The sequence below is a fragment of the Culex pipiens genome, chromosome 2 (genome assembly GCF_016801865.2).
Source record: "Culex pipiens pallens isolate TS chromosome 2, TS_CPP_V2, whole genome shotgun sequence".
NCBI classification, from domain to species: Eukaryota; Metazoa; Arthropoda; class Insecta; order Diptera; family Culicidae; genus Culex; species Culex pipiens.
The window spans coordinates 111,026,568-111,049,623 of record NC_068938.1 but is presented as its reverse complement, the minus strand read 5'-3'; the positions used below and the strand labels follow the sequence as shown (position 1 = coordinate 111,049,623).

The 23,056-nt window shown below is 42.2% G+C and overlaps 4 protein-coding genes across 6 annotated transcripts; 3 read left to right on the top strand and 1 right to left on the bottom strand.

Annotated features, from left to right (window-relative positions):
- Positions 1–1,843: 1,843 nt before the first annotated feature.
- LOC120430946 (uncharacterized) lies at positions 1,844–3,007 on the bottom strand. The gene is made up of 2 exons (XM_039596071.2): positions 2,641–3,007; positions 1,844–2,579 (listed from the first exon to the last, which is right to left on the bottom strand). The coding sequence occupies exons 1-2, from the start codon at positions 3,005–3,007 to the stop codon at positions 2,317–2,319; spliced, it is 630 nt and encodes a 209-aa protein (XP_039452005.1). The 3' UTR covers positions 1,844–2,316.
- A 1,554-nt stretch (positions 3,008–4,561) lies between these two features.
- Positions 4,562–6,181, top strand: LOC120430941 (uncharacterized). The gene is made up of 2 exons (XM_039596059.2): positions 4,562–4,658; positions 4,967–6,181. Exon 2 carries the CDS (start codon positions 4,967–4,969, stop codon positions 5,852–5,854), a length of 888 nt encoding a protein of 295 aa, XP_039451993.1. The 5' UTR covers positions 4,562–4,658; the 3' UTR covers positions 5,855–6,181.
- A 1,353-nt stretch (positions 6,182–7,534) lies between these two features.
- LOC120430945 (fibrillin-1-like) lies at positions 7,535–12,489 on the top strand. The gene is made up of 3 exons (XM_039596070.2): positions 7,535–7,616; positions 7,924–11,926; positions 11,987–12,489. The coding sequence occupies exons 2-3, from the start codon at positions 7,924–7,926 to the stop codon at positions 12,163–12,165; spliced, it is 4,182 nt and encodes a 1,393-aa protein (XP_039452004.1). The 5' UTR covers positions 7,535–7,616; the 3' UTR covers positions 12,166–12,489.
- Positions 12,490–19,169: 6,680 nt separating this feature from the next.
- Positions 19,170–19,971, top strand: LOC120430944 (barrier-to-autointegration factor). Of its 3 annotated transcripts, none has more exons than XM_039596068.2 (3): positions 19,170–19,329; positions 19,401–19,565; positions 19,621–19,971. In XM_039596068.2, exons 2-3 carry the CDS (start codon positions 19,440–19,442, stop codon positions 19,765–19,767), a joined length of 273 nt encoding a protein of 90 aa, XP_039452002.1. In that variant the 5' UTR covers positions 19,170–19,329; positions 19,401–19,439; the 3' UTR covers positions 19,768–19,971. The 3 variants fall into 3 exon arrangements, with proteins under 3 accessions (XP_039452002.1, XP_039452001.1, XP_039452003.1); XM_039596067.2 differs by having other exon boundaries at positions 19,173–19,329; positions 19,393–19,565; XM_039596069.2 differs by having other exon boundaries at positions 19,175–19,329; positions 19,398–19,565.
- Positions 19,972–23,056: the final 3,085 nt, after the last annotated feature.

Genomic DNA, 23,056 nt, shown 5'->3' with positions numbered 1-23,056 from the left:
ACCAGAAGAAGGGTGTTGTTTCCGTGAGTGAGCGATAGGGAGAAGAGAGCAATGCAAACTGTGAGAGAGCGAATGGTTTGTGAAAAAGACTATGACGTAAACAACATTGATTAAAACTGACGAAGTGTGAATTTTGTTTGAGAATTTGTTATCTACAATTAAATGTAATGAGATTGATAATGTTGATTAATTACACAGAATTTCACAACAAAACACCATAAAACAGTAAGAAATGGTCATTTAAAACTTCATTCATCATTACAAATACAGGTAACATCAATTCATTAGATAAACGCAAGTGGTTCCATTGAGAAAGGTGTAAACACTGAAAACATGCCGGTTCAGAGAGATGTGTTTTTATTCTCTCAATTAAAATTGTTCCCTCTTTGCTCTCTCACACTCTGGGAGAAATTTGAGCATGCATTGCATTCTGCACCGCATGCAACACAGAGTCGTAGAGAGAGAGCATAATGTGCTTCTGGCGCATGGACTGTTCGACTCTCGGACTAGCCTAGCAGTATGACGTACAAGAAGGAACATCTTCATTGCGTGATCTAATAATGCAATGAGCTCGTCTATTGAGAAGGACGCCGATTAGATCAGTCACGCATGCTTGAGACGCACAATAGCTGATAACGAATGTAAACTATTGCTAACGATTTTGGTTAAAATGCACATTTAACGATTATATGAGATCAGCTTGATCTTATATTTTCTCTTTTTTATGGTACTAAGACCCTGGGTGCTGAATAGTGGTTCGCAAAACGGCCTCAATTTTAAACTGTCAAAGTGCAACCAATTGACTGTTCGCCAAAAGTAGAGAGTATTGTGATCGATCATTAAAAATTGTGTTTTTTTTTTTTGAAGAAATGAAATAAAATGGCTTTTGAAAACCTTGGATTGAAGTCAAAAGACCTTATGAAAGTTGAAGGCGAGATCGTATTTTTTTATAATTATGAATGGAAGTTGTTTATGGAGTCGATGCGGTTGTATCCATCCAGAAGCTGTATCTATTGTTTGATTCCATTTGAAAACCTGGTTTAGTGAAAATCCTTTCTGTTTATTGGATCAGCTTCGCTAGAATTAGCGATGTTTTTTCGCTGGATCAGGAAGAGCTGCAGGATTCTAAAATCAGCCGGGGAATTTATTTGCGACTCTCGCCGCAGATCTTTTCATCCGTAGAAAAGAAAAAATCTCTTCTAACCGCGACGCGACAATTTTCCAGCAAAAAATGTCAAAAACTAGACAAAATAAAACACATACTACTGATTATAAAACAGCTCATTAACCAGTAACACTAAAGTCATGCTTGTGCTCGAACATCCTCCTACTTTGTTGATTTAAACAAAGCGTCCTCCAAACTCGTCTAAAACGCGATTTTCGAGCAAAAACACGTTTTAGACGAGTTTTGAACACGCTGTATCATTTTTTAAGGGCAAGCTAGCACCACAGACAATTTGGTAATTGGTAATTTGGTATAATGGAATATAACGGTCAATTGGCATAATGATAATCATTTTCTACATTAATTCAATATAATAATTGCTTTAAAAGTAAATCTTTCCCAGTTCCTGAGGAGAACACCCTTGAAGAGTATCGGGGCCGGCATTTACAAAGCGGATTCAGTGGCAGTTTCATTCTCTACTTAATGTTAACATGTTAGGGTTAATTCCATAAGTCGCCTCCCTAAGGTGTCGTGATAAGGTCCAGTTTGTGACGATACACTAGGGTATTTGTCCCTATTTTGGGCCTAGTACCTATTTTGGGTTTACTAAACTTAATTCAACGAAAATGAGCATTTCACCAAATCTGCCGTGCAGTCATTATCTTCATTTTGGTGGGCAAGACTAATTAACTTTTCCCACAGACAAACAGACGTAAATCATTGAACAAATTTAACGAAAATCCATCAATCACAAAAAAATGGAAAAAGGTTAGCTAGTAGCTCGATCTGGTGGCCAATACTAGCATTAAGCATCACTGTATATGAGAATTGGTTAGTGTGTGAGTGAACGCGGTCACTCTTGTTGTAGTGAGAGGAGGGAGATTTGTTTACTAACATTTACATTTGTTTATCAACATGTGAGAAGAATGCAAGAAGTTCAAATTCTTAACTCACGCAGACGGTCCACGTCCGCGTCCGATTGCGGCCATGCACTAGGTAAATCTTGCCGAGGAAACATTCGTGTAGGTTGCAGAGGTTGATGGAAAGATGCACCAGTTTGAGGGTGGTTTGAGTATTACTGCGCTGTTTGTGAACAATGCCCACAAATTGGCCATGAGTTTAAATAATAAACTTCTTGGCGTGAGGTTAAGCTACCTTCTCGGCAAGCAATTTAGTCCACTTGCAAGAAACCAAATAATCGTAGTTAAGATTATCACGGTCTCTTGCGTCCTCGAAGTCGGCCGGGTCGCGCAACTGCCATCGCTGGACACCGCGTCATTCAAGAAGGCCGGATTTGAGAACCACGACGAAGTCAAGATTCTCGCGGTCTCTTGCGTGCTCGAGGTTGGCGAGGCGATTCCGGTGGACACTGAATTGCCTAACCCATTCACCTGGTCAAGTTGGGGTACACCATCTATAATGTAGACCAAATTCAGTTTCTAATTGCATTCAGTCAAGATCTAGTTGAAATTTACCAACGCCGACGGATGAAATAACAAAATCAGCTGAATGGGACGGCGTCTCGTTGTTGGAATTGCCTAAGAATCTTCCGATGTTCAGAACACCGGAATCGTTACTCGTAGCTTCCGGCATTTCTTCGTCCAGTGGCTCGTGTCGGTCTAGCAGTAGACTTCCGCAGTTCGCATCCGGCATATCTTCATCCTGTAGCTCGTGTTTTGTGATAAAACTTTCAAACCAACCCGGCGTCTCTTCTTCTAACGGTTCGGCCGGGAAGGATTGAGGATTATCTAAATGCTCAACAGACCATTCAGCGGAATCCACACCCGGAGGCGGGTCCGGATCCAAAAATTCCACCGACCAATCTTCTCCAAACTGGTCCATCCTCACACTCAAGTAGCAGCAGAAAAAAAAACAAAACTTTTGGCGCGCTACATGAAACTAGCTTAAACGTCATTTGAAAGTGTGCCTTGATTGCAGCGCCATCCTTTTCTGGTGGATAATCCGAGAACTAAGTTTAAATTCAAATCAGCCGTTATATTCCTGATTGATGGAATTAAAAAGAGATTTACGTCTGTTTGTCTGTGCTAGCACCATACTCTCTTCGGGAAAGTTGTAGAGGAAATTCCAGAGCATCCGAATATGAGTCCGGGTTTGATATAGCATGTAACGTGGATTTGATAAATATCAAAATCCAAAAAAATGGTTTTCCCCATACAAATTTATATGGAAAATTGAAATGCTTTGCGCAAAGTGAGGACTAAACCAATCGGTCCCAATCTTTGGGGAGTTGTTTAGGGTTCCAAAAGGAACTGAAAAAGTGATGTGCTGGAAAATCGATTTTGATATTACACCCTATTGGAACATATGTCAAGCGATCAAAAATCAAATTAATCGCTTCACAGCATTGCCTTGGCGTTCTCGATTGCGAGATTCCTACTCGAAACTAAGTGTCTACTAAGTGTTGAGGCAATTGCAAACCTCTTTTTACACCTTAGCTTCCAACCACCCCGGGATTCAAACTGACGACCTTTAGATTGTTAGTCAGACTGCTTACCAGCGAGTCCACCGAGACAGGACCCAGGGAAAGCTGAGCTAACGACCTAACCTCTAGGTTAGAACGGGGCCAACATTCACTTCCCCGTCCGACGCAAGGCGTGATCAAACAAATCTCGACTCGAAAAATGCCACTGGGGACCTTCTGGGATCGAACCAAGGCCGACTGTGTGAGAGGCAACCACGATTACCCCTAATACACCGCGGGTCCCGGCGCCAAACGATAACACAATAAATAGTTGGGGAGTTTCAATAACCACGTGGACACTTTTTTGAATACTCAGCCCATTTCAAAAAAATACAATAAAAAGTCGCAAATCGTTGCAAAATTGTATTGAATTGCTCATATTGATTTAACTTCATAAAAAAATATAATGTTCGAAGTAATTTCTAGGGAAAAATCCTGATCAGACAATCGGTCCTTATCTCACGTAACTACGTTGTTTCAGAAACAAGGATCAAGTTGTGCTTTTTCATATTGATTTCTCTTTCTAAATCAAAGCATTTGTGTTTCATCTCAGCCAATGCAACTCTACAATGTATCAGTTTGTTATCATCGCTCACCAACAATGTTGCCATATAAATACGCACTGTTATATTGCTCAATCATAATAAAACAAGATGATAATGGAAAAGATTGCAGACAAATTACTATTAAATGATAAATGTTATATTTTAAATTTCAGAACATCAAATTTAAGTAAACAGCATGGCTTATAAACAAATACATTAGGCTTAAACAACAATTTGATAGGTCTGTTTGTCTATGTCTAGGCACCATGCAAGACTTAGCGAAAGATCACTTTACAAAGATAAGGATGCCTACGCGCTAATCAGGATCCTTGTGGTGAAAGTTTATTTAAAATATCTAAGAACCTATTTATACCATTGAAACTGATTAAATCCGATCAGTTAAGAGTAAGCCTTCGATCGGTGCATTTCTAGTTAAGTAACACGTGACAATATGATTTTGTGAAAGGTACGTTTTGAACACTATATTTTACATCTACTGTCAAAAGCAGTGTTAAGCTAATCAAGTGGAATAAAATTTGGATTATACATAATTGATTGAAATTTGAAATGAAGAATTTAGTTAACAATATAGAAGTTACCAGTTTTATTATTTCTGATTTTGACTTTTTTCTTTAAAATGGCGGTTACAGTTTATTATAACATCAAACCGTTACAAAAGTAACTTAAAAAGGAAAAGAAATACAAACGGGTTACGTAATTGATTCATTTTCATTCCTATATTAAAACTATACTTTTCAACATTTTAAATTCAAGATGAAAGCATCCAACGCAACTCTACTAGCGATTCTTCTCGCGCTCACCACGTGCGCCAGCTTCTCAACCGCCAAAACCGACAAACGTCAGTTGAAGGACGTCCAGCTGAAGATTCCGCAGCAAATCCCGGCACGACGCCTGTGCACCGACGACGCCGACGACTGTGTCGAAACTTGTCCCATTGACTATGACCTCGATCCCAAGAAGCGGTACTGTCGTTACAAACGGGCTTCCTGTCCGCCGAACTACATCCGCCGTCAGGGAAGTTGCGTCCTGGCTGACGTGCAGTGCCCGCCAGGAAGTGTCCGGCAGGGGAATCGATGTGTGGTGAAGAGCTTTGAGTGTCCCTCGGGGTACCTGCTAGAGGGAACCAATTGCGTCAACTCCAAGTACTGCCCGAACGGGTTTCACTGGGAGAACGGATTTTGCTATCAGCAGCAACGGCAACGTGAAAATTTACAAATGTGTCCTCATGGTTATGAAGTCCGTAATGGGATTTGTATTCAAATTTGTGTCAATTGTGATACAGCTTGTGCAGAATGCGAAGAAGAGGTAGCACCTCTTAGCTGCCCAAGCGGATTTAATTCGTACCGCGGAAAATGTCTCAAGATATTGCAGGGGAGAGCCGAAGTAGTGCTGAGAAATATTACATACAAGGTTCCGGTTGAGTGTGATGACGAAGAGATTTACAGTGATGGAAGCTGCATTTCTTACAAATACGATCCAATACGCTGCTCCAGCGGTCATTTCTACAATGGGAAATGCGTTGAAGTGGCGAAATGTTCTCGTGGATCCGGCATATCTTCATCCTGTAGCTCGTGTTTTGTGATAAAACTTTCAAACCAACCCGGCGTCTCTTCTTCTAACGGTTCGGCCGGGAAGGATTGAGGATTATCTAAATGCTCAACAGACCATTCAGCGGAATCCACACCCGGAGGCGGGTCCGGATCCAAAAATTCCACCGACCAATCTTCTCCAAACTGGTCCATCCTCACACTCAAGTAGCAGCAGAAAAAAAAACAAAACTTTTGGCGCGCTACATGAAACTAGCTTAAACGTCATTTGAAAGTGTGCCTTGATTGCAGCGCCATCCTTTTCTGGTGGATAATCCGAGAACTAAGTTTAAATTCAAATCAGCCGTTATATTCCTGATTGATGGAATTAAAAAGAGATTTACGTCTGTTTGTCTGTGCTAGCACCATACTCTCTTCGGGAAAGTTGTAGAGGACATTCCAGATCATCCGAATATGAGTCCGGGTTTGATATAGCATGTAACGTGGATTTGATAAATATCAAAATCCAAAAAAATGGTTTTCCCCATCTTGTTCCCCATACAAATTTGTATGGGAAATTGAATCGCTTTGCGCAAAGTGTGGACTAAACCAATCGGTCCCAAACTTTGAGGAGTTGTTTAGGACCCCAAAAGGAACTGAAAAAGTGCTGTGCTGGAAAATCGATTTTGATATTACACCCTATTGGAACATATGTCAAGCGATCAAAAATCAAATTATTCGCTTCACAGCATTGCCATGGCGTTCTCGATTGCGAGATTCCTACTTGAAACTAAGTGTCTACTAAGTGTTGAGGCAATTGCAAACCTCTTTTTACACCTTAGCTTCCAACCACCCCGGGATTCAAACTGACGACCTGTAGATTGTTAGTCCAACTGCTTACCAGCGACTCCACCGAGACAGGACCCAGGGAAAGCTGAGCAAACGACCTAACCTCCAGATTAGAACGGGGCCAACATTTACTTCCCCGTCCGACGCAAGGCGTGATCAAACAAATCTCGACTCGAAAAATGCCACTGGGGACCTTCTGGGATCGAACCAAGGCCGACTGTGTGAGAGGCAACCACGATTACCCCTAATACACCGCGGGTCCCGGCGCCAAACGATAACACAATAAATAGTTGGGGAGTTTCAATAATCACGTGGACACTTTTTTGAATACTCAGCCCATTTCAAAAAATACAATAAAAAGTCGCAAATCGTTGCAAAATTGTATTGAATTGCCCATATTGATTTAACTTTATAAAAAAATATAATGTTCGAAGTAATTTCTAGGGAAAATCCTGATCAGACAATCGGTCCTTATCTCACGTAACTACGTTGTTTCAGAAACAAGGATCAAGTTGTGCTTTTTCGTATTGATTTCTCTTTCTAAATCAAAGCATTTGTGTTTCATCTCAGCCAATGCAACTCTACAATGTAACAGTTTGTTATCATCGCTCAACAACAGTGTTGCCTTATAAATACGCACTGTTATATTGCTCAATCATAATAAAACAAGATGATAATGGAAAAGATAGCAAACAAATTACTATTAAATGATAAATGTTATATTTTAAATTTCAGAATATCAAAATTAAGTAAACAGCGTGTCTTATAAACAAATACATTAGGCTTAAACAACAATTTGATAGGTATGTTTGTCTATGTCTAGGCACCATGCAAGACTTAGCGAAAGATCACTTTACAAAGATAAGGATGCCTACGCGCTGATCAGGATCCTTGTGGTGAAAGTTTATTTAAAAAATCTAAGAACCTATTTATACCATTGAAACTGATTAAATCCGATCAGTTCTGAGTAAGCCTTCGATCGGTGCATTTCTAGTTAAGTAACACGTGACAATATGATTTTGTGAAAGGTACGTTTTGAACACTATATTTTACATCTGCTGTTAAAAACAGTGTTAAGCTAATCAAGTGAATACAATTTGGATTACATATAATTAATTGAAATTTGAAATGAAGAATTTAGTAAACAATAAATAAGTTAGCAGTTTTATGATTTCTGATTTTGACTTTTTTCTTCAAAATGGCGGTTACAGTTTATTATAACATCAAACCGTTACATAAGTAACTTAAAAAGGAAAAGAAATACAAACGGGTTATGTAATTGATACAGTTCCATTCCTTTATTAAAACTATACTTTTCAACATTTTAAATTCAAGATGAAAGCATCCAACGCAACTCTACTAGCGATTCTTCTCGCACTCACCACGTGCGCCAGCTTCTCAACCGCCAAAACCGACAAACGTCAGCTGAAGGACGTCCAGCTGAAGATTCCGCAGCAAATCCCGGCACGACGCCTGTGCACCGACGACGCCGACGACTGTGTCGAAACTTGTCCCATTGACTATGACATCGATCCCAAGAAGCGGTACTGCCGTTACAAACGGGCTTCCTGTCCGCCGAACTACATCCGCCGTCAGGGAAGTTGCGTACTGGCTGACGTGCAGTGCCCGCCAGGAAGTGTCCGGCAGGGGAATCGATGTGTGGTGAAGAGCTTTGAGTGTCCCTCGGGGTACCTGCTAGAGGGAACCAATTGCGTCAACTCCAAGTACTGCCCGAACGGGTTTCACTGGGAGAACGGATTTTGCTATCAGCAGCAACGGCAACGTGAAAATTTACAAATGTGTCCTCATGGTTATGAAGTCCGTAATGGGATTTGTATTCAAATTTGTGTCAATTGTGATGCAGCTTGTGCGGAATGCGAAGAAGAGGTAGCACCTCTTAGCTGCCCCAGCGGATTTAATTCGTACCGCGGAAAATGTCTCAAGATATTGCAGGGGAGAGCCGAAGTAGTGCTGAGAAATATTACATACAAGGTTCCGGTTGAGTGTGATGACGAAGAGATTTACAGTGATGGAAGCTGCATTTCTTACAAATACGATCCAATACGCTGCTCTAGCGGTCATTTCTACAATGGGAAATGCGTTGAAGTGGCGAAATGTTCTCGTGGATCACTGCAGAAAGATTGTGAGTGTGTCGTTGAGCACAGTGTTCCGGCTACGTGCCGCCAAGGTCAGTCAAGGCCAGTTGGATGTGTTACAGGAAAGGCGCAGTGTCGGAAGCCGGCTCAGCTTATCAACGAAGCGTGTGTCAGGAAGGTCGACACTCATAAAGCCTTCTGTTCGCGAGGTAATCCATCTGGAGATGTGTTTTGTGAAGTTGGTACTCCTCAATGTCCAAGTGGATTTACACTGGAAGGATCTTACTGTAAGAAGAATCATTCGTATTCACTGAGTTGTGGCAGACAACAGTTGGAAAATGGTTGGTGCACATCGGACGCAAGCTGTGACTACGGGTACAAACTGTACAACAACAGTGGATGCATCAAGGAATCCAACGTTCCGGAAAGCCTCTGCCCACAATCCACAACATACGACGGCGAGCATTGCGTCAGTAACGTTGCCCTGTGCAGCCAAGGACTTGTGTACGAAAGTCAGTACGGAATGTGCATAAGATGTGCCGAAAAGAGTGTTGTTTGTGATGAAACAGCCGGTTTCCGCTTGAGGGAAGGGGTCTGCGTTCGTTACGAACCGCTTTGCCCGGCGGACTATCGATGGGAGACCAATCACTGTGTCAGGGACTTTTACCAAGAATGCACTAAGGGACATTTGTACGAAAACTACTGCATCGACAGCCACCTGAGGTGTCCGGATGGCTACGAGCTTAAAGACAATGTTTGTATCAAGGAAGAACTTCCGGGCTGTCCCGAGGGAAGCATGTTCCAAAACGGATTCTGTACAACGAATCTGGAATGTCCGGAAGGTTATAACTTCGGACCAAATAGCTGCATACAAGAGACGCGAACTCCACTCAACAGCACTTCAAAACCAAGCTGCCCTGCTGACTATCACTATGAGAACGGTATCTGTATCAGAACAATCTGGAGAAACGCAACAATAGAAAACAGAACGCCAGAGTGTACCAATGGATACAGAATGGAACAAGGAAGGTGCACGAAGGACTATTACGGAGTTCAAGTGTGCCCCCCGAAAACTATCCACATGAATGAAGAAAACAGCTGCTTCTGCAAGGTCGACCTCATTTGTCCCCCCAGATACGAACGGATCGGTGATGAATGCATCTTCCGATCGTCAGGATACTATTCGCCATATCTGAACTTCCTAAACCCTTGCTACGGCATGCAGTGTGGACTGCAGTACTGCCTATCCCAGTGCTTCAGTCCTCCGTGTCCATTCCAACTCTGCTCATTTGGAGCCCACCAACAGCTCAATCCTATGTATATTGGCAACATTCAGCAAACCCCCGATCAGTGCGGAATCGGTGGCGAAGCATGCATCGAAGAAGAGCTGTCACGCGAAACAATCGTCAGGCTAATCTGTCCACCTGGGTACAATCGAGAGAATGGCACATGTGTTGCGTATTACGAGCGGATTTGTCAGTCCGGCTACAAGATGAAAACTGGACGATGCGTGCGAACTGATCAGGTTAAAGCGCTTTGTCCGTTGGGTTTTGCTCAGTTGAACGAAACTTGTGTTCGCATTCAGTGTGACTTCGGCTATGCCCGTGAAGGAACCAGCTGTAAGAAGATTGAGTATCGATCGACGATTCCCTGTCCAAAGAACTACGTTCTGTTGGAAGGGTTTTGCATCCTGAGAAGCGAGTGTTCTGGAGGATCCATTGAAGCGGGATCCTGCGTTAGAAGACAATACGCTCCGTCCAGTTGTCCACTAAATTTCCTGATTCACAACAACACGTGCATCGCACAAGGATTCTGCACGGTACGTGACATGTTCCTCACAGATCACGTATGTCGCAGCAGAGCTTCACTCCAGCTGGTGTGTCCAGCGGGGACGAAACGCGTCAGGAACCTTTGCATTTATCCGGAAGTTCCAAAATGTAAGCAAGCAAGCATCATGCCAACAAACTGCACCGGTAGAATCGAACGAGGAGATCTTTGTGCTTACATTGAAACACCGTCCTGTAATCGAGGCTACATACTAAAGGAAGGCAAATGTATTCTTTGCTCTGCGGAGAAACCTTACTGCCCGCCCGATATGGTCATTGTCGATGGAAAGTGTGTAAAGTATCGAGTTTCCTGCAAAAATGGAATGTACCTGAACAAACAAGGACATTGCACATCAATCGACACCAAGCAAGCAGCCTGTCAGCAGGGCAAGTTGTGCTCCGGAAAGTGCATCCACGAACTACCATCGTGCAAGTCCGATTACATGATCGATGGAGATGTTTGCATGACCAACGAAGTCACCATTGCGACTTGCAGTAATGGGATGCTGAGGGATGGCAGGTGTGTCGAGATGATTCAATGTAAAGAGCATGGTTACACACTGACCAACGGATGGTGTATTCGCGACGAAAGCAATGAACCCACCTGCAGCAGTAAAACAACCCGCGTTCGGGATCAGTGCGTCAACGGTGTGCCAAAGTGTCCGGAAAACCACTTCAACGCCAACGGCCATTGTTACGCGAGCCAGGTACAACCAGCCGAGTGTGCCGGCGGTGGAAAGTGCCTGGACAACTTTTGCCACATCACTTATCCCAGCTGTAACTCGTTGTTTGAATTTGATGGTTCAGTTTGCAAAACTCCACAGCTAAGTGGGCCCAAATGCCCGGTCGGAACCGTGTCCGATCCCAACGACCGCAGTTACTGCCTCTACTCGTCCGAACATGCTGACTTTCTCTGCGCAAGTGAATACTACTACAAGAACGGTATCTGCCAAAAACGGCAGTACGGCGATGCATCCTGTCCAAGCGGATACCGTCGAAAGGGTGATCTGTGCGTTCGACGGTCTTGCAACAGTGCTTCTCTCACAAACTACTGCCTCACAATTGGCTCAACCCAGACATCATTCAGACCACCAGAACCTCAACCCCATTTTGTAGCACAAGACTCAACCAGTCACATGAATCCCACGAATCATGCAAATTCACCGCAGGGCGAAAAATGCTGCCATATTTACTCGCCTCGAATTTGTCAAAAAGATGAGATCAGCCAAGAGTGGACCTGTTACCATACGGAACATGAGCGCTGTGGAGCGTTCTGCACCGAACCGGATCAACGTATTTACCTCCAAACATCCCGCTCATACAATCTCGACGGCAAGTTGATTCTGTTTCCAGCGGCTGTGATCGCTGACGAAGAGGATGAAGGAGACGACGACTACATCGATGAACCTTATTCGGGTAACTTCCTAATTTAACTTGAGCAAATTCAAATTAACAAATCATTCGTGTTACTTCCAGATTGCGATGGATGTTCGGACCTGAGCTATGACTGTTCCAGCTACTGTTACACGTTCGACTGCTACAAGGATGAGGGTGGTTGCACCTACATGAATCAGGAAGACTTCTGCCGTAAATATCCCGGAGCGGGATGCTCGGCAAAGGATGGGTGCCACGATCGGCGAGTGTGTCAGCCGTAATGGGACACATGGGGCGAATTGGGACAGCAGTTTTAACCATGTTAGAGCACAATATTTCGATTTTTCTTAATGGTTTCGGATAGAAAAGACTCAGACCAACAAAATGTGTACATCCATTTCCAAATTTAAAACGTGTAAGTGCTCTAAACACTGCTGCCCCTATTCAGACTGTAGTCCCGATTCACCCCCGATTAGTTGTTTTTCCCAGCTTTTCCATAATAAGCCAAAATCTAGACATTGTCAAACAAAATAGGGATATTTTCTTGCAATACAGTTTCAAAGAATAACACAAAAATATGAATAAATATCACATGTTTCAGAATATATTATTTGTTCTTATCCACAGAAATTTCCCCGACATAAGGTTCGAAGATCCACGTCGGACATTTTTCCTGGTAGCTCTAGGCTATAGCCGTGCTAGAAGCTCTCTCTTGTCAAATCAATTTCCTTGAATTTCTTCGGGTCTATCCCATTCTGCAGAATCCCATTTCCCAGAACGACCCATTCCCCAAAATCCACCTCCTCAGAATGACCCATTCCCACGCCATTCCCCAGAATGATCCATTCCCCAGAAATATTTAGAACCTTGAAAAACACGTTATGTTTCCCATTTGGCATAATGCCATTTAGTATAACGCCGTTTTACATGAAGTAATTTGGTATAATGGCACATAACGGTCAATTGGCATAATGATAATCATTTTCTACATTAATTCAATATAAGAATTGCTTTAAAAGTAAATCTTTCCCAGTTCCTGAGGGGAACACCCTTGAAGAGTATCGGGGCCGGCATTTACAAAGCGGATTCAGTGGCAGTTTCATTCTCAACTTAATGTTGACATGTTAGGGTTAATTCCATAAGTCGCCTCCCTAAGGTGTCGTGATAAGGTCCAGTTTGTGACGATACACTAGGGTATTTGTCCCTATTTTGGGCGTAGTACCTATTTTGAGTCTACTAAACTTAATTCAACGAAAATGAGCATTTCACCAAATCTGCCGTGCAGTCATTATCTTCATTTTGGTGGGCAAGAATAAAATTAGAAATAAAGCAATAAAATTAGCACTCTTCACTTTTTTCTTGGCAAATCGCTAATTGCCAAAATTTTCACCACTTTGTCTTACAGCTTGTTGACACTCAGCGTCCGGCTTTCATCGTTCAGCATACGAATGAGAGCCGTCCCCCGAATCTCCAACCACCGGCAAAATGATTTTATTGGTGGGTTGCACAATCTCGTTGCAAAAACAATCGTTTAACTGCCACCAAATCAATAAAATAACTGATTTATAACATCGTCCATTTCGGAGAGAATGGCTCTATATTCAGTCTATTTGACACTTCTACAAATTGTGACAGTGTGTGTGCGCTTTTCACAAGTTACAGTGTTTATTGAGGGCTTGTTGTTTGGCTACGCAACAAATGTTTTATTATGTTTGAAACTCGTAAATAATCATATAAATCATGTCCAAGCTATCTATGCACGTAATGCAAGTGAAATCAATCGTTCTAATGTTGATTTTTGGCTAAAACATCACAATGATAGAGCATGTTTGTCGACCGAATTTGTGCGGCTGTACTGTACGAGCTGGGGCTGAACCGTACGTCAAAAAAGTTCGCCACGTGCTTCGAGATTTCAACCAATCAGAAGGTAGGTCGAAAATATATACAAAGAAGGTCGTATGCTAGAAGCAATAACCCCAAAATAGGGACAAAAAATGTTTCAGTTTCTCGGGCTTATACAGAAATATAAAAGATTTTCGTCAAAAATGTGATTAAGTAAGAGCATTAGGATTAAAAAACCAACTTATTCAGGTAATAAAAGCAAGGCTGCCTATAGCAGCCTTTGAGAATACATCAAATCTGGAGTGTTTTTTTTAAAGGTCCAATAAACCAAATTTCCAATTTTTGCTTTTTGGGTGTTTTTGAAACCGCCTTGAGTCAGGGGTATTAAAAAAACACCCAAAAAGCAAAAACTTAAAATTTGGTTTATTGGACCTTTTCAAAAAAACTCCAGAAATAAAAAGTGCGCTCGGCTGAGTAGGCCCAAAATAGGGACAAATACCCTACCTTCCCTTTACTAAGCCCTTTACTAAGCCGGGATTTGAACCCCGATCTACCGCTTACGAGACGGAAGCGTTACCACTGGGCTACGTAGCTCGGTGCTTTAAAGCCTTGTGGTAACTGCTGACACTAATTGTTTTTTCTTCTTTAAGAAGGGAAAACTGCTGAAGGAAAATTCAACTTGTGTCAGCAGTTAACACAAGTCATGAGAGTTTTCTTTTCTTTAAAAAGGAAAGATTTTTGGTCAGCAGAAATAACGGTCAAGGGAGTTTTCCCTTCTTACTAGAAGGGAAAATTCAACTTTTATCAGCAACTATCACAAGTCAAGAGAGTTTTCCCTTCTTTAAAGAAGCAAAAATTCAATTTCAAAGCGAGGGGGACGTCACTCCTGCGTTCACCGAGCGTTAAAGCTCCCCTTTCAAACCTTTGCAGCGCTAACTTTTACTTTTCCGCTTTAACTTGCTTTAATTCGCGTTAACCGCGATAACTCGCTTTTTGGTTTACCTTTTCTTGCGTTCACGCATCAAACTGCTCGATTTTTTTTTGACAGCGAGAACTGTCAAGAGCAAATGACAGTTCTCGTTGTCAAATCATTCGAGCATTTTGTTTTTCTCTAGAAACAAAGTGTGAAGGAGAGATTAGCCGCCAGAACCGTTTCCTGCGCCTGCCACTGGTTCCTGTTCCAAGGACTTGAGACGGCTCTACCGATAATTTTATCTTTCATCAATTTGGCGGTGGAAAAGCGTTTTTCAAGTTGAGAATTTGGCAAAACAGTGACCAGAAGCGGGCCCCAAAATGCACGCCCAACAACGAAGAGCCGCGGGCCTTCTCCACGTGTACTTCCCGGGCCTGAACCTTCCCTAACGCCGCTATCCTGAGCTGAAGCAGCTGACCAAACCGTGTAAGTTATACAACTTTATGTTACCCCGAAACAAGTCTTTTATAGTATTCAATTTTCCAGCTCAGAAACCCGTCTTGCCGTACACCCGTCTGCGATCATTTGTGTGCGACCGAATCCGTAACGACCATTCTCCTGCAGAACCTGGTCATTTGCAAGCAGAAGAGGCCTCCGGTGGAAAGTACGTTCCAACTTGCGGTGATTTTTGTGGTTTTGGAGCTTAGCACGATAGACAGCGAGCTAGCAAAATCGATTCGGCAGCTGTTACCGGATGACTTGACCTCTGATCAGTCCGGCGCTGGAAAAAAATTGGGCCGGCGAACTACTACAGAACTGACTAGTGCCACGTGATACTGAACGATACAGACGATTCCTTCATGTCGTCCCAGGAGGCAAAGTGATCGTGGACAAACCAGACCAGCTCGGAGGACAACAACAGCAGCATCTGGTGCTTCATAGAAGCTCCCATAATTCCAAGAACTGTTGCCGTTACGAAAGTTTGCGCAGAAGAAAGTCACGGACAACACGCCGCCCCGCAACTAGATGAAGTAGCATCGGTAGTGTGTGGCCATCCGGGATAATGCGAGTGCAACGTAAACTTTTATTAAGATGCAACACTATTGCGAAAAGTTATTCAATTGCAGCAGCGATTGTGAAATTGTAATGTGATGCGTTTTGTTTTAATAAATAAATCTTCCGTTGAAGTGAAATAAACTCAGTTTAAAAAATGTTTTTGTATATTTTAATTCCCTTTACAAAAGAAATGCAACGAGCCAGTAAGTGGCCGCGGTGGTTCAGGTGCGAAGGAATCGGGTGAACTCGTTCCGAGAAATCGAAGTTTTGTCTTGCTTGCGCCAGTCTTAATCGGTCATTTCGCGGCCCGGAATGGTCTCTTCGATGGGTGACTACGTGGCCAGTGACTAGAGGTCTATAATCGGTATAATAGCCTTGTCCATCCTCCAACCTTCAGCTCAACCGGATTTTGATGATCTTGACCTCATGAGCCTCTTCCACCATTTCTTGATGGCCTGCGGTCGGCGGCACCTTCGAAGACATCCCGTTCAGGTGGACGATCACCGACCGACTTACGAAAACACTCAGCTGCTCGTACATGCCGTTAAACAGATGTAGACTTTGCCGCATAATCGCACGACAAGAGGTTGCTCATGTCGCGGGAAAAGTCCAAATTACAAGCATAACTGGAGACCACTTGCCGCTTCGGGAATAGGTTGACTGCGGGCATCGAGTGCATCATTGGATCGGCGATGTTCTTTATGTCCTCCGGAATGTCCCACTCCTAGACGCACAAGCTTTTGTCGTCGGAGGTCGTCACGAAGTACCAGCTTTCGTCAACGATGGTGATCGGTCGGTGCCCAGATGGCGGTCATAATTCTGAATGATTTCACCACTGCGGGTGTCCCACTGTAAGAGAATATAATTTGAGGTTAGTTCAATCTACTCAGGCAAATGATCCGTGTAGAACTTGACTGAATCTTCCGGGAGCTAAAGCGTGACGCGACGTCGCCCTTTTCGGTGTCAAAGAGCTTGAGGTAGGGATCGTACTCGGCCAACACGAACTTACCGCCGCAATTTTTAATGCTCATGTTCCGCACGGCCGGCTGGTGGCTCGAGTAGGTTCTTAAGCAGATCTTGATTCGTGGTGCAGGACAGCAGAAGAAGGGCTAATTTGGGAAACCACCGGATGTCGGAAATGTCTTGGTGTAGCCGGTCCAGGTGGACGTGAGCCTTCGGAAGGAAGCACCAGTCGGGGGCATCACTTTTGTTCCCGACAACGAGCGGCGGACGCAGAAACGATGGACAATGATGATCGACGAGGTCTACGTACTTCTCATCGATCGGATTATCCTTAGCCACGCGGTTCCGACGCAGCTTCTTGACCATCGTCTCCTCGATCTCAGTCCGCTTGGTCCCATTCGGCCTCGACTCGACACAAGTTCCTCACGTCGTACGCGCCATCTGCTTCGTGGGGACTAACAGCAGAGCGGCAAAAAACTTCAACGATTTTGCCACCGAGTGGGCTCGATCCGTTCGCTCCTGTGTACACTTTTCCGAGCACAAACAAAAATAAATCTCATAGATTGCCACGTTTTTTTTACCAAAACTGCAGGAACAGAATCAAAACAAAAAAAGAGTTGCCAAAAACTACTCGATTTGAGACGGCAAGGTTGCAAGATCGATTCGTTCAGTTCAAAAATCGAGCAGACGCTGACCGCTTTAACTCGCTTTAACGCGCGATAACTTGCGATAACTTGCTTTAGGGTGGCGTTTTGTGAAAACTCGGCACGATGAGTAGCGTTAAGGATTTTCGAGCTAGTTTTTGTGCGTTTTAGTGTGTTATCGCGGAGTGACATTCCCCTCGTTTCAAAGCATAAATTCGACTTTAAAGAGAAAATTCAACTTTTGTCAGAAGTAATGATAAGCAAGGGAGCATATCACTTCTCACTTTAAAACTGATCACTTTTTGAAATAAAGTAATATGTAATATAATATTTTATTGAAAATAAAAATTATATCAAGTTTTGACGAAACTTATGGAAATTATTCTAGATAGCATTCATTCAAAAACTCAGTAGGCAGAGTCCATTATGTGAAAGGGAATAAAATTCAGAAATATTGGAGAATGTAACCAAAACTGTTTTTTAGAATACTGTTCTCTACAATGTGATTGGTTCTTAAACATGAATGAATGTATCGATTTTTAGCGACTTTTTTTAAAGAAATATCCCTTAAAATCGAGAAAAAAATCAAAAAAAGTTGCTCTAGACCCTCCGACGAAATATTTCGGTATGCCCCGCAAAATGACGGAAAAGAGCCCTTTTTTACAGTGCCAAATATCAGACATACCGATTTTTTTACAGCCGTCCCCTAACATGACAGTTTTCGTGAGTTGCGCGTATCCACCGACAGATGGCGCCCAGTTAACTCAATCCGAATTCTGAAACAGAATCTATTTAGAATCGTATACAAATTCGGTTTCAAACGCAACAGCCGGTTCCGTGTTCAAACCGGTTGTTGCGTTTTAAACGGAAATAATGTCACAAGGTCATTTACATAATACAACAACCCCTTTCCAAACGACTCCCTTATACACACTACACACCATAATCTATAAATAACTCGAAGTGGTTGGTATGGTATGTCCCATCTTCTTCTTCCCCTGATGATTCCATGAAACGTGGGTTCCGTTCATAGAATCTGTCTCCTGCGGTCTCATGCGGTTAATGTTACACAGCAGGCTGGGCCGATTTAGAGTGAGTGTAATACATTTCGGGGGTTCTCAAAAGTACTGCAATCATTAATAATGGCAAGCAAGAACTTGAGGCGTAATCTAACCATTAGTTCTTCGTGGATGCTTGCCTTGCGGTTTCGTCAACGGATTCACAGGCGTGTATCGTTCTTTTTGCGACAAGACTCCGCCTCCCGGGTCTCCTAAGTGTGAAGGTATGGCACGGGGAGAGGGCACCGAAAACCTATATTTACACTTAGAATTTTTTGCGTCCGCCTCGGGATTCGAACCGGCGACCTCTGGATTGTGAGTCCAGTGCGCGGTCCGATTGATCCACACAGGCAGACAATCTTAAGGACCAATCCTAAGGACAGGGGATCGAACCCCGCCGTGAGCTTGTAGTTTTTTCATTAATTCCAAATTCAATGAGTCCAGAACTTTCTCGTTGGGAGCAGATGGGTATCGAACCCAGAACCATTCGCTTATAAAGCGAACATCGTAACCATTCAGCCACGACCGCTCCCCCTGAAACGGAATCTAATTAGAATCGTATACAAATTCCGTTTCAAACGCAACAACCGGTTCGAACACGTTGTGTTTGAAACGGAATTTGTTTAAGATTCTAATTAGATTCCGTTTCAGAATTCGGATTGATTTGACTGGGTATTTGTAGTCACTTATTCTCACTTAATCAGCTACCCAAAAATGTGTACAATTCAAGTTTACCCAAAAATCCTTCAAACATTCCCACCTGTTCGTCTTGAAACCGTGTAGACATATCTGACATTGACATGTTTGTGTAGAGATTTTCGAGGCGGTAACGCATAATTTCAAACACAACTGTCACTTCGATAAACTGCTGATCAAAGCATAAAAATTGTAAACGAACGCCAAGCCAAATTCAGGAAATTTCAAGAAAGACGCGGCACTTGGTCATCCGAATAGTTTTCCCTCTTGTTGGTAAGTCGTGGTGTGATTTACTAAATGTTAATTTGATAACAATCGACGTATATTTGCTTTTAGCTTAGCAGAACTCTTCCGGCGAACGTAAAACACAACATTCCCGCACAATGTCAAGCACATCGCAAAAGCACAGGAACTTTGTGGCCGAACCCATGGGGGACAAACCCGTGACGGATTTGGCCGGCGTCGGGGACGTACTCGGAAAGCGACTGGATGCCGCCGGTTTTGACAAGGTAAGTGCTAACTAATCCTTTCGGCAAAACCTAACCTTGAAATTCGCTTCCGAAGGCTTACACGGTTCTGGGCCAGTATTTGCTGCTGAAAAAGGACGCCGAGCTGTTCAAGGAATGGATGAAGGACACCTGTGGGGCCAACTCCAAACAGGCCGCCGATTGTTACCAGTGCTTAAACGATTGGTGCGAGGAGTTCCTGTAAACGGACCCGGAATCGTCCACCCGGAGCATTTTGTTTTCTCTATTTTCGTGTGTGTGCGCGTTCCGCTTTTACTACCAAACATTCGAAGCTTCTTTGTGTTATACTCGGATAGAGATCTTATAAATATGATTAACGGAGAAATAATAACAGCATCTAAACTGGTGTGGTATTATTTGTTACTTTATTAAATACTAATGACATGAATCATAGTAATTTTTTACTTGAAATCCGAATGCCCAATAACAATTACAGTCATCCCACAAATTCGGAACATTTGTCGGATTATTCGGATTATTTGTCAATAGCATGACAAATGTAGCTCTTCTGTCTACCCTACTATTTTTAGAACCTTCATTTGAACATTATCTTGCTATTTCACTAGTAAAAGTAGTTCTTTCTGAACAAAAAACTTCATTTTAAGACTATTTTATCCTTAGCAGCAAAACACTGCCTCCAAATTGCCTGTTCCATAATTGTGGGATGTTATTGTGCCTCCCACAATTGTGGAACATCTGAATTTAACAGGTATTTTCACAAAAAAAGTTATCAGACCATTCATAAAACATGACTAAGCATGAGTTTCATTGGTTCCAGTGTATGAGGTCATTATTTTGTAGAAAATATGTACTCATGGAGAGAATCAAAGTCGTAAGAAAAAAGTGTTCCGAATTTGTGGATTTCAAGGGTCAAAGTTTTTCTTCAAAAACTTGATATAAAAGTCGAAATGTGCAGTTCTTGGATACAGCATTCAGAAGATCGCAAGAAAAGCTTTCAAATAAAGGTAAAAGCGAATCATTAAGTTCAATTATCGATTTGCTATGATTTTTTGAACATTGGCCGATCTGTAAACTGTTCCGAATATGAGGGATGACTGTACATTAGGGTGGGTACGTTTTTCAAAAAGTTCTCGGATCAAGTTTTAGTATGGTTCCCCTCGAGATTCCCCTTGTAGGGCATGCCCATAGGGACTTTCATGCCAAATATCAGCTCATTTGGTTGTAAACTGGCTGCATCAGGGTTAAAGTTTACATGGGAATTACTATGGGAAATTGGAACTTTTTGTTCAAACGCTCCTACAGGTCTGGGAAAATCACGCGCCAACTTCTGGTATGGTCAGGCCTATGGGGAATGGTCTGGAGAACACTTTTCCCGAAGAAAGCATATGGATTCGTTGTCCCTAGTGGTAGCTGTCTGACATATGGCGTCGCGGTGTTCGTCAAGCTTTCATAGCATGCTAAGGAAAATTTGATGCTTTTTGAGGGAAAACCGTTGATTCCGGAGACATCGGATTGTTTGCGGATGCGCCAGGTCTAGGGACAACGAAACCATATGGCTATCTTCGGGAAAAGTGTTCTCCAGACCATTCCCCATAGGCCTGACCATACCAGAAGTTGGCGCGTGATTTTCCCAGACCTGTAGGAGCGTTTGAACAAAAAGTTCCAATTTCCCATAGTAATTGCAGGCCAAGGGTGCATGATACTGATGATTAGGGTTAGTGAATTTTCACGATTTCGCGGACAGCGTGAAATTCGTGAAATTTGAAGATTTCCACGAAATCCCGTGAAATTTATCATTTTTTCTCAGACCAATTCTTTAAAATAATAATATGATCAAAATTTCGCAATTCGCAATTCGCAATTTTCAGTGTAAGAACGGGCCTTGACCGATCTTATGCACTAGGTTCCCGACGAACACGCACTGCCCTTACACCTACATCTCACCCTTGCTCTGAGTCAGTACGAGCAGCACGCTAGAACACGCTTTGAGTGTTCGTGCCAGGCATGCACACCTTCTTTTCCGGTTACGCATTTTAACTCGGCCGGGGGTGGTACATTACGTAGGGTTTGATGTAAGTATAAGCGCCTAACCGTTTAAAGTGTGCCTATCAACTTTCATCAAAGCAAGAACTGTTTTATTTTTAGTTTGAATTCAAAAACTAATTGTTATTTACTGTGTTTTGTTTTCTCCTGAAATCTTTCCTAGTGTTGAGTCGCGTTTATATGTTGCTATTTCTTTTGTCGCGGTGTTTTGTTACAATTTTTGGTCCTAAGCATTTTATAAAAGTTTTTCAAAAGTACAATAGTAATATTTGTGTTAATTCTTTGATCATTCCAAAAATTGAGTAAGGGCTCGAACCTCATTTGTTTGAAGAAAAGGGTGAAGATTAAAAAACAATGGACAGTGAAAGAAATATACTGTTTTAAGAATCAATAGTAAAAGAAAGATAGTAATTTAATAAGTAGATAATGAAATTAACAATAGTTAATAAAAAGAGGTAACAAACAAGCTTAGATTGTGTTAAATGCAATTTATAGGGCAGATGAAAAATTATTCAAATAGATAAATAAAGATAAACAAAATTGACATCACTGCCAAATTAAGGAAAAACAGACAGTTTGTTACAGCAGCATCAATTGGTAAAATAGAGTGGAAAAGCGTTGAGAAATAAGAGAATCAAATGAGTAAAATCGAAATCAAATGGAGTAAACAGAAGTAAACAGAAGCCGCGTTAGAAAATCAGTGAAACAAAATAAACAGAAGATAGGTGGTAGATGAAAGGAATGAAGAGAAACCCCGTTGTGCGATGTTTCAGGTACATCCACAGCAGTTGACTCAACATACTGCGAATCGAAACAATACCGTCTACAATCACAAATTACATCCCTTTCCCACATTGTCGCGCCCCTTTCTTTTAGCCGTCTCGACTTTGACCCGCGGTGGTCAAAGGTTTACGATCCGTTTCCACAGGCCACCAGCTAGGTCATCATGAAAACCAAGCCAACGTGGAGGTAAGAAAATAGGACACTTGCAAGGAACCAGAGCTATACTGTCTTGATCAAGAAATGATCTAACAGGACTACGGACGTAGTCAGTGACGCTCCTTCCAGGATGTTCCTCGCCTGAGCGTCAACTGAAGAGGTATCATCAGAATCATTCGCACTTGGCCTGCAATAATATGATCAAAATTTCATTCACAAAAGACTTAAATTTTATTAGTTTTCAATTGTAAAATGTGATATGAACCATTTAAAAAAATGTTAGCAAAACCAACATTAACATGAAATTGATACATCATTTTCTAAGAAGTGAATGCTGCGAAAACTTAAACGATGTTAACAAAATCAGTCAATGAAAAAAAATATTCACGTATTTTTTACAAACTCTGTCTTTTTCAACCGAAACATGTTAAATTCGATTAAACAAGTGAATTGTGATATTAGTTTTAAAGATTGCACAGTTTTTTCTTTAAATTTTATTGATTTTTTAGAAATCAATTAAAAGCAAACAT

Excerpts from the sequence above, each read along its gene's own strand:
- LOC120430945 (XM_039596070.2), top strand. The coding sequence starts at position 7,924 with ATGAAAGCATCCAACGCAACTCTACTAGCGATTCTTCTCGCACTCACC. Across the intron at positions 11,927-11,986 it reads CATCGATGAACCTTATTCGG|ATTGCGATGGATGTTCGGAC; the intron begins GTAACTTCCTAA and ends TGTTACTTCCAG.
- LOC120430946 (XM_039596071.2), bottom strand. The coding sequence starts at position 3,007 with ATGGACCAGTTTGGAGAAGATTGGTCGGTGGAATTTTTGGATCCGGAC. Across the intron at positions 2,580-2,640 it reads TATTTCATCCGTCGGCGTTG|ATGGTGTACCCCAACTTGAC; the intron begins GTAAATTTCAAC and ends TCTACATTATAG.
- LOC120430944 (XM_039596068.2), top strand. The coding sequence starts at position 19,440 with ATGTCAAGCACATCGCAAAAGCACAGGAACTTTGTGGCCGAACCCATG. Across the intron at positions 19,566-19,620 it reads ATGCCGCCGGTTTTGACAAG|GCTTACACGGTTCTGGGCCA; the intron begins GTAAGTGCTAAC and ends TCGCTTCCGAAG.
- LOC120430941 (XM_039596059.2), top strand. The coding sequence starts at position 4,967 with ATGAAAGCATCCAACGCAACTCTACTAGCGATTCTTCTCGCGCTCACC.